The following is a 12,922-nucleotide window of genomic DNA, read 5'->3' as shown; positions in this document are numbered from 1 at the left end:
CTTAAATGATTTTACACTCACTCTGGATTTACAGAAAATGCTTGTGCTGGGATGAACAAATTGAGCTCATATATATTTCTGCCCAATCTTACTGTAGTAGTACAAGAACTTGATTTTTCTCTAATCCCAATGTTTTTTTCTGGCTGAATTTGTAAGTGTTTTATTTATAATACTGTCTTTTATTAATACCCCCTTTAATATCTAAGTGCTATTCACCAATAACACCTTTTCCCCTCCTCCCACCCTTTCTGTGCCCATTTCTACCTTGTTTGCTGCCTGTTTATTTATCCTCAGCTGTGGTTGTGTCTTTTCCTGCATGGAATAACACACAGACTTTAGCAGAGTGCTCTCTGTGTGCCATCAGACTGATCCAAGCAACTGAATTCCTTATTCCTGAGTAGTTCCATCTACTCTCCAAAAAAGTTCCTGCAATGCTTCGCAGGAGACAAATCATTTCCCCATCTCCCTGATGGCACCACTTCAGCTGTCACCAAGATATTGTTGCCTGTTGGACAAGTCAGAATTCCTGCTGATATCACCTCCCTTTTTCTGAGCATCCTTTTTGGAACAACACCATCGTTGCATTGGATGTGGCAATGATTCAATGTGGCAATGAGTCAAAAACAAGCAAACGGATAACAAAAAATAATTTTTAAAAAAACAATAGATTTTTCCTGTAGACCTGACTGATGTCTAGTTCTGTTGTGAGAAATACATTCTTTTATTTCCAATCATTTTTAGTAACCGACACAAAGATTTAGACCAAGACCTGGGGTTCAGACCTTACCAAGTGAGCAGCTGCTGAGCAGCCCCACAGATGCCTCTCCTGGTGCTGCAGAGGGCTGAGATACAGCTCCTGTGTTCTGCATATCATTCCTTCTCTGTTAGCACCCACCATTGCCTTCCAGGTTTGGACATCCACCCCAGCTAGTTCTTTTCCTGCTCCACTTCTCTTTAGACTCACTCTCCCTACCCTTCCCTTTCTGCCTAATTTCCCAGCAGAACCAAAACACTTCTTTCTTCAGCTTTTATTTCACTGCTGTTGTTGTCACTCTCATCTTTCACATGCCCTCCTCTAATCTATAAACTTTCTCTCTAATTTCTCTGCACAGGTTGATGGATCGTGATCATCTCTCTTGACACTTCTTTTCAATTTTTTGCCTGAAGTTTCATATTTTTTACAGCTGTGTCTTTAGTCCATAACAATTCTCTTCTTATCATATAAAAATAGTCCCACTAAGATATCCACTCAAAAATAGTAAGCTTTCAGCAGCTTTTCCATCCAGTTATCTTTAGCTTCCTCTTCTCTTCAGATTTTTTCTGTTGCTGTATTAACAGACAAGATGTGTTTTCTCTTTGCCTTAAATTCACAGCTCAGAGGAGGAACAAACAAAACAAAAACACCCCAACCACTTCCTCACGTATCTTAAAGACTTCTGTCTTTCTTGTTTGCCTGCACCACTTCTACTCCTGAGCTTTTGTTGGGGTCAGTCCTGCCACACAACTGCAGCAGAGTCCAGATCAGAGGCAGGAAGGAGACAGACATTTCTGTCCCAAAATACCTGAGCAAACAGCCCTTCCTTCCCAAAGGACAAAAATGACAAATAACTCAGACGTTTTCCCTTCCTGGTGAAAAAAAAGAGTTTTGGTTTTTCTTTATTCAACAGTTTCCTTCAAAGTCTCCTGTGTTCCATCTCTCTCTCAATTCTGACCTTCACTGAGCATAAAAATTCCTGCCAATTGTTACCAGGCCACTCATGGTTTCCAGAATTTGCATGCCAACAATTACAACACTCATGAAGGACAATTCCTTTAAATTAAAGAACAGATTCCTGGTTTTATCAGATGCCCATCAACAACATGCAGAGCAGATCCTTTCAGCCTGGAGCACAATCTCCCTTTACAAGTGGCTTTCTCTCCTCATGTGTGGAAGAAGGGCTGGAACTTGTTGGCCACCTCCGCTATTACCTTCCTGCTCTTTGAGCTCTGTCCTGCAGTTCATCACCAGCTCCAGGTGTGTGGAGACTCTGCTCAAGTGGCTGCACAGAACCACCACTCTTCAATCAGTCTAAGGAAACACTTCCATAGCATGGTGGGGAACAACCTGTCACTGTAATTACAAGCCAATCCTGCATCCCACTGCTTTGTGTTTCATTGGACTTCAGGTGGACACACAACCAGGGAAGTAACATATGGAGAGAGAGTGCAAATTGAATATCATCTCCCTGTGCTGTTCCAGCAAGAGCTCAACAAAACACATCAATAAGAGTCAAGAGTTGCAGCCTGGGCCATCTGCCCACAAAGGCCCATATTACAGAGATTGTATTAAAATATTTTAATCTCACTGTTTTCCCTCAGGCATGAAGGATAATATGCAAAATCTTAAATTCTGCTAAAAGGTGAGATTTATTCACCTCCGAACACAGCATGTGTATGATAGTTATTTAATTAAGAGACACCCTAATGAAGGGTGTGTAAATGGCAAGGCAATAATGCAATTCCTGAGTGGATATGCTGGAATGCCAGGACAGCACAGAGAGCAGCCTCTACACATGTATTGCCTTGTTAAGCTAAATGCTAATCCAAATTTATGTAATTAATTTAAACAAAGCAATGTTTCAACTTATCCAGTGCAATCTCCTTCCTGATATATAATAAACCTAACTTTGATGAAGTCTTCTAAAACTCCCCTTTTTTTTTAATGGTATTTTTTCCTAATTATGATATAAAAATTAATTGTTCTCCCCCTGCTCTACTATTTCTGCACATCTGCCCTGCTCCCAACTAAGTGCTAAGAAGCATTTCCATTATTGGCTGCTGCAATCACTTCCAAACAACCTGGTGCACAAAAAGGAGGGAGAGCAGGGGACAGTCAGGGCAGATGGATAAACTACACTGGGAATTTGCTAAAGCAGGTGAAAGAAAGGGAAAATAACACCCTGAAAATTAATTTCTGTGTGACCATTCACACAGGACAACCTGATGGGATCAAACAGAAGGAGTGATAGCTGAAATTATCACTGTCATATATTTCATTCAGTCAGGAAAGTGTCACATTCCTTCTCTCTTTTGAAATTCTACTATAACACACAAATAATTCATTCTCTGAGAGTTCTCTCTCTTTCCCCAAACATCACAGAAACCAAAGCTACTGAATACATCTGCTGTGTCCCTCTGCAGGGATTACAACAGAGCAGAGATGGCAAAGTTGGAGTTCAGGAGAAATTCACACCTACCAAAGCTGCAGTTCATCAGCCCATGTGGTGCCCTGTTGAAGCCCTGCAATACTTTGGCAGAGGAAATAAATGTGTTCCTCATGCCTTGCAGAAGTGGGCAGCTAAATTTATTTCTTTTAATTCATAGAGACACATAAAGTTCACAATAAACATCTAAAGTTTAGTGAGGCAGATGATCAACTTTTTCTTCTTTTTGTGCAGGATCTGAAACAAGTAATCTGGATTAATAGTGACATTCATTCTAGTCATGAAGACCTCACAGCCTTTCTCATGAAGATCTGGGACAAGTCAGAAAGACATAAAAGAATTCTGTTTGTTTTAATGTCATTTTTGCATTGACTGACCGAGTTTCTTAGTTAGGGAACAACAGACTCTCTTCCCCTCCATCAGTATGTCTGAGACTCCAAACCTTTTTATTTCTGCTTTGTTCAGCACTCAGTTGCAAATTACTGCAGTTAACCTACAATATGTCATTTCATTATTTTAAATACCTCTAAATTCTTGTCTCACTTGACACATTTACAATCTATTGCTGTTGCAGTAGACTAGAGCCAAAATACTCATCTGGATACTTAAATTGGTACTACACAGAAAAAAAACATCCCATAAAGAATTGTAAAAATGATGACAGCTCAAAGTATTTCAAGGTGCTGATCATTTGCAGTTGCTGTAATTTAAACCTTAGCTGGGGACAGGTTTCTCAGGGCCTTTGACAAACAGCCTGCCAGATGCTTTTACACTTGTGTGTTTGTACATCATGCAAGGCATGTGTGAGCCCCGAGTAGCACTTCGGGAGTGGCAACAAATCAGGATGACAACGTGCCAGGGAAACATTGCAGAGCAAACAGGACCTGATTCATCTCACTGTGCTTGAGGAGCCTCAGCTACCAGAATATCATCCCACACTCCCAATAAAAACGCTTAATGAAGGCACTCCCAGAGAGCCACTCAGACTCCCTGAGATCCAAATAGTCACTGCTCATAAACAGAAGGGATGGGAGAGGGTAACAAGAAACAAATCAACAACAACAAAGAAGAAAGTCTGTGTATAAGTGACCTTTTCCATTCTCTGACAACTCTAAAATTGCAGAGTCTTAAAAAGTAACTGTTTAACATATCACTAAATATTTACTGATCATCAATTCTCAGAGACTGAAATTTGGAGGGAGATGATAAGAAATGGCTTGAGAAAGTTTAAAACTTGTTAAAAAATACTTCAGAAGGATAGAAAAAACCAGAAATTTTTGAAACCAGTATAAATAATTGATGGGGAAAGGGAAGAAAAATGAAGGCCTCAGAGATTATTCTTCATTTTTAGTGATAGAGAAACAAACTTTCCTAATTATTTAAGTAACTGATTAGGTGCCAATTGGCTTAATTACACAATTGCATCACTAAATTACATCAATTGTAGAGTAAAATTGTGCCCCTGAGCTGTGTATTTGTCTCCAGCAATGATATCAATGGGAGTTAGGAACAAGCTCCACATCTACATGAAAAATATAATCCTGTAATTAAACATCTCAAGCCTACATGGTCATTTGAACAATTATTGGTATTTTATTTTTTATTATTTAGTATATTTGATGTTCTGGAAAAGTGGCTGTCAGGACTCTCATCTCTCTGATCTCCTGCAAACATGAGAACAAACTTCCCACTTCTTTGTCAGACCTTTACAAACCACTAAAAATAAAGATGGAAACTCTAAAAAGATTTATTTTGTCTTTGGTCATAACCAAACGTAAAGAATGAACAAAAGATGTTTTTCCATGCAATGAAGCCCTTCGAGGAGTTGAGATGGAAACAAGATCTTCCACACTGTGCAGTGGGACATCCTTCAGAAGATGCCCAGCACTCAGACACGCGGGCAGGCAGCAAACTCCCCCAGAGAGAGCAGCTGCACTGCAATATGTGCCTCTAATTAATGCTTTCCACCAGCACAGCCCCTGTGAAACCTGCCATGAGCACACAGCCACTGTCAGCTGCCAACACAAAGCCATTGTCATCTTTTTACACAACACAGAACAATCTCCTTGATTGAGTGTGACATTTCTAAATGCTGTTTGGGATATTCCCATCACTGCAAAACCTTAAGACAAATAGATCAAATTCTTAATATCAAAATGTTGGTCCAGGTTTTGTTGACTTACCTTGCCAACTAATCTGGGGAATGGTGGTCTTTGATTTTCAGGAATTAATATTGGAGTTGTCAAAATAGCCCTTTTTTGCCTTGGAATTCCAGAGGTGCCTTCCAGTTTTAAGATTTCCTAGAAAAGAAAAAGACCAATTATAAAAACTTCCAAACCAATATTCAGTTGTTATTCCCATTCCCTGCATCTTTAGGCAAAATCAACATGAACCACCAGATTCTAAGTTTTGTATTGTATGTTTTCCAGCAATTAGAGATAGCATAAAATCAGATATTTAAATCTATCAGGTTACTGAACTTATTACAGTGTCAGTAGAGAGTTCATGTTCATTTTCTATTCCTGGAGACAAATTACAAACCTCAGCAAGTGTGTCACCATCCTCACCTGATGACTGTTGAAATCATGAATCTTAAGCAAGGTCTGGCTTACCTCAAATACTTGTAACAAGAGCAGCAAAAAGCCACACTTGAAATGTCTTTGCATAACTTTCATATCCTAAATTGCATCTGTGCTCAGGTGCTTCTCAATCCAGGCTTTCAAGCAAACAAAACTAACACTGCCTTTGCAGACACTGTCAGCAGGTAATGAACTCTCAACAAACACCAAAAGCTTGTAACTTAAAAATAAGCTCCAAAATCCAGGTGTAACTTATAATATGAACTAGCAGGTTATTTAGTGTTGGGTGTTTTGTGTTGGAGTTTTCTTCTCCTTAGAGAAAACTTCACGCTCTTCTGTCAGAAAAAACGCAGAAGTGGTTTAGACTCAAGCCTTCCTTTTCTTGCTGTATTTTCTGGAGTATTCCTTTCTAGCTGAGCTTCAGGCAACTCAGCACTTCATGCCACAGTGAGCTCTCCACGGTGCCCTCTGGCCCTTGGCAAACTCTGCCCACCACAACTTTGCCTTCTGAGCCCCTCAGTGCTCTCCCTGCATGAGGTGCAGCTTCCCAGCTCCACCCTCTTTCTTGGCTTTCTCCTACAGTCTCTGTAACTCCCTTCTCCAAGCACAGTTACTACCAAGGTCAAAAGCAGCCCCTCCCCATCTCCCAAAGCTCTCTCCTTGTTATAGGGCTCTTTTTTGGAAGAAAAAATTCCCCAAAAACCCAAAAGAAGAACACAAGGAACCACTCAAAAAACTCCACAAACAAAAAGTCAGAAACCAAACCAACAACCCCCCAACAACAACAGTAAAAAAGAACAGATTTGTAGTGTATTGGGAACTGTGGAACTGAAAAATATTTTGATCACTACTATTCATTCAGGTCATTTTTACAATTTTATCAAAAAAGATCACAAATTAAATGTTTGATTCCAATAAGGCAGTTACATATTACAGACAACACTCAATGCAGAAACTCCCAAAATCCAAGTCTCTCACTCAGCTCTGGAACCCTTATTATTGTTTTAATAACTGATGCCTCATTACATAATAAAAGCTCCATTCCAAGTCTGTGTTTTTATAAAACTTCAAAGCTGGATGGGTTATTTGGTGGCACAATCTGGATCCATCAGCCAAGACCTCAACAGGCTGCTCCTGCTGCTGCCTCTCACCTAAGGAGTGTCCATCACCCAAACTCTGCTCCACCTCCACCAGCTCCAGCATCACTCCTCAAAGTTGACAGCAAACAGCAGCAAGGGAAACTCAAGTTTTCACCCATTTGCTTTAGTCATGATAAAGTCAAAGAGCAGTGGGAAGCACACAGAGAATCCCTTCTCACAAGGTTGCCAATTTTCATAACTTCCTGAGGCTTCCCCTGATAGAGTTCCCATTTCTCCCAAAGGCTTTGCCACTTCTCTCTAATCTTTCAGTCTGAAGGCCACTCGGGTCCCTATTTTTGTCTTTCAACTCCTCTCCCAAAAGATTTTTCCTTAATAAAAATTCATGAGAAAGTTCAAGATAAAAACATTTGAAGTGTCAAATAAAAAGGAAAGAGCTGAATTCTGTCCAAAGGCAAATGCCCAGAGCATTAAGCTTTCAAAACCATTTACACTGTAAACACAGCAGGCAGATTGCCTGGCACGAGCCTGGGCCACTTCTCAGCAGAGTGACAAGGACCTTTAGAGACCAGCCAGTCCAACCCCCTGCAACGAGCAGAGATCTTCAATCAGATCACTCTGCTCAGAGCCCCATCCAACATGGCTTGGAATGTTCTATGTTTGATTCTATGCCAGTTTGAGGAGAGAAAAAGAATTATTTTTTTTAGATTGTTCAATATCTAGATTTCCAAATTTTGATGTTCCTAGATCCCTAAGAAATTAAGTCATCACTCTCCCATGACAGGTTATCCTTACTCTTTCCCAAAGTTCCACAAAGGGGAGAAAAACCCAAATCATAATCAATGAGCCAACACTGCAATCATTAATATAAAGAAGGGAAGTTCTAAGGGAAAGCACCAGAGTGGTGAGACTTAAGGCCTTCAAGTCCAGATTTCCAAGCAGGACTTTGGAACAGCAACAAAAAAAGGCCAAGAGGATTATTTGACTGTTTTTGTTTCCAATCCAGTTAGTCTGCTGCATGGAGAAGAAAGTTTCTGCAGATTGGGCACAGAAATGTAAGTACTTCTCTGAGTGTGTTTCACACTGTTTATTCTGCAAATCTCACTGTGTTCTTTTTAATTAGTGATTTCTTCATGATGATTTCTCTCTGCCTTGTCATCCCCTGGTGTCTAACAGCAATGACTGATTAAATGAGTAGCCTAAAGCATCACTGTGGAAAGCAGGTAAGCAGAGGAGAAGGAAAGGTCAAGAGTACTTCACCAACACTTTCAATAATTCACTGCTGTTGGTGGTTATCATAATGATTTCCCCATTTGTAAAGAATAGGGAAAAGGAAAAAAAAACATTTTACTTAATGCCAAGCAGCTGCAACTGATGGTTTGCTCCTCAATCATCACACCACACAGGAGCCATGGAATTATATATGAGCTCAGCACCAGATTCAACAGTTAAAGCACCAATATGACTCACTCTGGCTGGATATACTGCCCATATAATATTTTTTTACTGAATTCACCTATTTCATTTCTTGAAGAAGCAACTCATAAGGGATATGAAATTACTCCAGATAGAACTGGTAATTTTCCTCCAATTTTGTTTTAAATATCAGGCTGGCATTATAACAGCAGACACCTTTTGGTCCTTGTCACAAGAGAAACAAAGGAGTTTTCCATCCTCTTTGCTGGAACCAGCTGATCAGAGAATCCAGTGGCCACCATGACTCCAAAGAGCTATTTATGTGCCAGGAGTGTGGAGAGGTTAGGGAGGAATGTCCATGTGGAGGTGTCCAAGCAGCACCCAGAGAGATGATGGCTACAGGCACCACCTGCTTCTCTCACACCTGCTGCTTGGTCCCAGAAACTTTAGGAAAAATGAAACTATATGTATTATAATAACTACATGCTGACCTAAGAAAATGCACACCAAAAAAAAGTCAGTCTTTCTGACCATTTTAAGTATTTTAAGCCAAATGGCAGGAGAGAAATCCTATGAGGTCCTTTATTTTTGCTATTTAACTGCAGTATCACTTTCATGGGCAGTGGGTTACCTGATCAGAATCCAACTAATATTTCACTGTCCACCATCTCAGAATCAGCTTTTACACCCTATTTTTTACTTAATTAATTCCCCTGTCTAGGCAAGGAATCCACACAGCAACAGTTCAGCACCCAATATGGTGATTCATTGGCAAAAACACTCAATTCCCTGTTTACAAGAACCAACCAACACCTTTTCCTCTCAATTTTAGAGCATTTAGGTCAGGCTTTTATTGAGAGATGTCATTCTGCCCAAACTACAATGCTGTGCAATGAGCAATTTCCCTACATCCCTTCGGAACTCTCTGCTTTGTTTTCCTTTATTTTCCAGGGGTTCTTGGGAGTGTTGCAGGCTTGAATATTTGAATAAATGGCCCAGTCACTCTCCAGCAGCAGCAACCATTACTCTTGACAAAGAAAATTTCATTAGAACTTGTCATGGGAATGAGGTGGCTGAATACTGGTATCGATTTGTCACAATAAGGGTTGGAAGCACCACTGGAGTGACAATCTGTAATCCACTATGGGGACCAGAAAAATGCTTGAGTTTCTGCCATTCAGGTGGTTTTATACACTAATGCTGATGGTTTAAACCAGGGTCAGTCCTAAATACAAGAAGTAAAATTAATTGGATGCTTGTTGGAAGCAAAGCTCACCTGAAATAGGGAGTGGCAAGGGATAATCAGAGGTATATCAATCTTCCTGCAAAATAATTTCTCCACATAATACTGAAAAAATCAAATTTCATCCAGATCAACTTAAGAAATAATTTTTATATAATTCTCAGCTGAAATTTCAAAGCCTGCTGTAATACTTAGTTCCTTTATGGATGTTCTTGCTATCATCAGGTTATTGTCATTATCAGCTGTATTAAGAGTTAATGATTTCTATAACATGTGCCAAGGCAGAAAAATATTTTCTCTTGTTGGTGGTAACAAGAAAATCCAAGAAATATGCTGGAACTTTATTCATTAGTTAATGAACAACTGTCTAACAAATAATTAACTCAATGAATAAACTGAAGAATGGTAAAGGTCAGTGGCATTCACACAAACATCTGCTCAAAAGAAGTCCGTCCTCAGTGCCTGTAAATGTCACTGCAAACCCACTTTGTGTACTTGGGAAGAACAAAGCCAGTGAAAATGCAGCTGAGGGGAGTTGGGGGGTTCAGAGAACAACATTTCCAAGCCTGTGAAGCACACTCAGATACAACATCTGGGGCATGGAAACTGCTGTGGAACTTGCTTTAATTACTCTGGGTGTTTTACTCTTCTAATTGCTCCATAAATAGAGAGGCCCAACCTTACAGTGCCCAACTGATCTGCCCAGTAACTGCACAGGCCCCTGCTCAGCTCAGCGCCCAGCTCTGCTCAGGGCACACTCACCTTCCTGTGCCACTGCTATAGGAGGAAGGCTCCTGCTGTCTTCAGAGTAAAGAACATATCAATAAAAATTTTATTCTGGTTTAAATCATTTGGTCATGTGTAAATCAGGACTATTTTAATGCTAACATATTCTAGAGTATTTTTTATGACTTATTCATTCAATTATCACCCTGAACTTGTGCAGTGTCTTTCTGTAATGGAAAAGTCCTGTTTCTACTCAAGCATAAGTTTTATTTATCTTCTTATTTGCCTTATTCTGTGTCAGGGAGAAGTTTTTTGTTAAGATAATAACAAACTAAGTGCCATTAACTTTGTTTTTGTACACATTAACCATGGGAGTTACTTGTACTGAGAATAATACACAACCAAGAGCCTTTCTTTTTTTTTTTAATTAACATTTCAGACTTGTCATCATTTAGAGAGTGTTATTTTCATTTTGAATCATATGTGAATCACCCCCTCTTACAGAAACTCTCGTATTGGTTCCACACTGCTCATTAAATATAATGAGGTGTCCCTTACACACAAACAACCAAATATGCTCTGACTGCCTCATCTGACAAAGAGCAGTGAAGTACAGGCTCAAGGAGAGAGGCAATGGCTGACCTTATGCCTCTGTCTTCACCAGGACACACTAACAACACATCCCTTAGCACTGATAAAAGTACCCTTTTCTCCATCTCTCCTGTGCTTACACATGTTACAAAGCAAACAAACCCAGGCTGCTTTCACAGCGAGCCAGGAGAAATGCAACATTCTTGAAGATGTCCCAGAACCTTCAGATCCTGAAATAAATGTAATTTAAATGAGGTAAACCCTTGCTGCTGCAATTGCCAAGGCACACAAGCCTTATGAAAACTGTCCTGTAAATAAAAATTTGCACTGATTTTTTTTTCCTCATTTAATGAAAGTATCTGCCATTGGGTTAGATGCCAACCTGCTATTGAAAATAGCACTGGATTAGATGCCAACCTGCTATTGGAAATAGCACTGGACCCTCAGTGGAGTTCTGAAGCAATTAAAATAGTTCAAAAATCTGATCCTTTTGAGCTTTAGCCAAGGCCATGTGGAAAATACACTGCACAGTATGGCCACAAGGCCTTAACTTCTAACTCTCCATATTCCTGCTGAGTGCACTGAGTGGACTCCTTTCTCCACTCATATTGGAAGAACTCAAAGTACAAGATCTTCCCTTTACCCCCAGTGAGGAGAGAAAAGATTGGAATGAAGGGCCCATCACTGCCCAGCAGCAGGAACCATTACTCACAGAACACATCTCTCAGTTCTGGGGCATGTTTAATGAGTCAAAGATGAACCTTTTTGGTGGGGCAGTAACCTCCATAAAGCCACAAAATCTGCAGGTCAGGAGCACACAACTGACAACTCCAAAAGTGGAATAGCATATGCAGCAAAGAACAAGCAGCTCCTTGTTTCACTTCTGGGCTATTAGGACAATTTCTAATAAAGAAAATTTATTCCTTATGTAAAATAAATACTATTCATTGCAGAAGTTGTTTTACCTTGGCAAACCAGCGCTCTGTGTTGCTGCAGGGCAGCAGCTGTAAGAACACAGCAGAAAACTAACATCTTTTATAGCCATGTTCTGGATCCAAGGGCATTACAGCAGTGCTGCACAAAAGCAATTCCATGCTGCCCTACAGCAAGAAAAGCAAGAAAAAGTCATGTGTGCTGTCTGGTAGATGCAGCAGCTGCAGTCCCAGTGCCACGTCTGAATGGAAGCATCAAACACAGCTCTTCCTATCTCCTGGAAAGCTCCAAGATGGGATTAAAGCCTGCTCAGACCTGCTCCCAGCAATTCTTTCCAAGCAATACTGCCACATGTTCCTGTTATCCTTCAGTTCCTTCATCATCCTCATTCCCTCAACAAAACAGCCCCTCATCCCATAGAGCAATTTGGGTTGGAAGAGACCTTAAAGCTCATCCAGTGCCACCCCTGCCATGGGCATGGACACCTTCCACCAGCTCAGGTTGCTCCAAGCCCTGTCCAACCTGGCCTGGGACACTTCCAGGGATGGGGCAGCCACAACTTCTCTGGGCACCTGTGCCAGGGCCTGCCCACCCTCACAGGGAAGAATTTCTCCCTAATATCTAATCTAAATTCTTTCAATTTAAAGCCATTGCCTCTTGTCCTATCACCACATGCCCTTCTAATTCCAAGCACTGATTTTTTTACCTTGTTATTTTTTCTAAACTCTGCACAATCCTTCTGTTCTTCCTGTCACCTCCTGCATTTCCAAATATAACACTTCACTTTTCCTTGCTCCAGGTCTCAGCATAATTCTGCAAGACTCGTTTTCCTTTGGAAAATATTAATTCTTTAACATTTGTTTGAATTTGTTTCTCATAAGCACTGGTGATACAACTCTACCCAAATTGAAATCATCTCAAATTGAAATTTTTGTCTCCAGAAATACCTTTTATTAGTAGTAGTTATCATTATTTATTTTTTCAATTTTTTTTTTTAGTAACTGCTATCTTGGCATTATCACTTGACATAATTACACCAAACAGAGCTTTATCAGGCAACCAGTTGTGTTGTCCCACTAAAAGCATGGCCAGTATCAAAGTTTCTGAAATACTGGTACATTTGGGAAAACTCCT

General features: G+C 40.2%; 1 protein-coding gene across 2 annotated transcripts in view; it reads right to left on the bottom strand.

Moving 5' to 3' along the window:
* Positions 1-12,922, bottom strand: part of CDH13 (cadherin 13) — a 450,489-nt gene that overhangs the window by 258,366 nt on the left and 179,201 nt on the right. For both annotated transcript variants that reach the window (XM_071567404.1, XM_071567403.1), the window contains exon 4: positions 5,387-5,503. In XM_071567404.1, coding sequence (XP_071423505.1) covers positions 5,387-5,503 — 117 coding nt within the window. The remainder of the gene's footprint in view (positions 1-5,386; positions 5,504-12,922) is intronic.

This window comes from Pithys albifrons, chromosome 12 (assembly GCF_047495875.1).
Source record: "Pithys albifrons albifrons isolate INPA30051 chromosome 12, PitAlb_v1, whole genome shotgun sequence".
In the NCBI taxonomy this organism is placed as follows: Eukaryota; Metazoa; Chordata; class Aves; order Passeriformes; family Thamnophilidae; genus Pithys; species Pithys albifrons.
The sequence above is the reverse complement of the archived record's forward strand: the minus strand, read 5'-3'. Positions and strand labels throughout refer to the sequence as shown.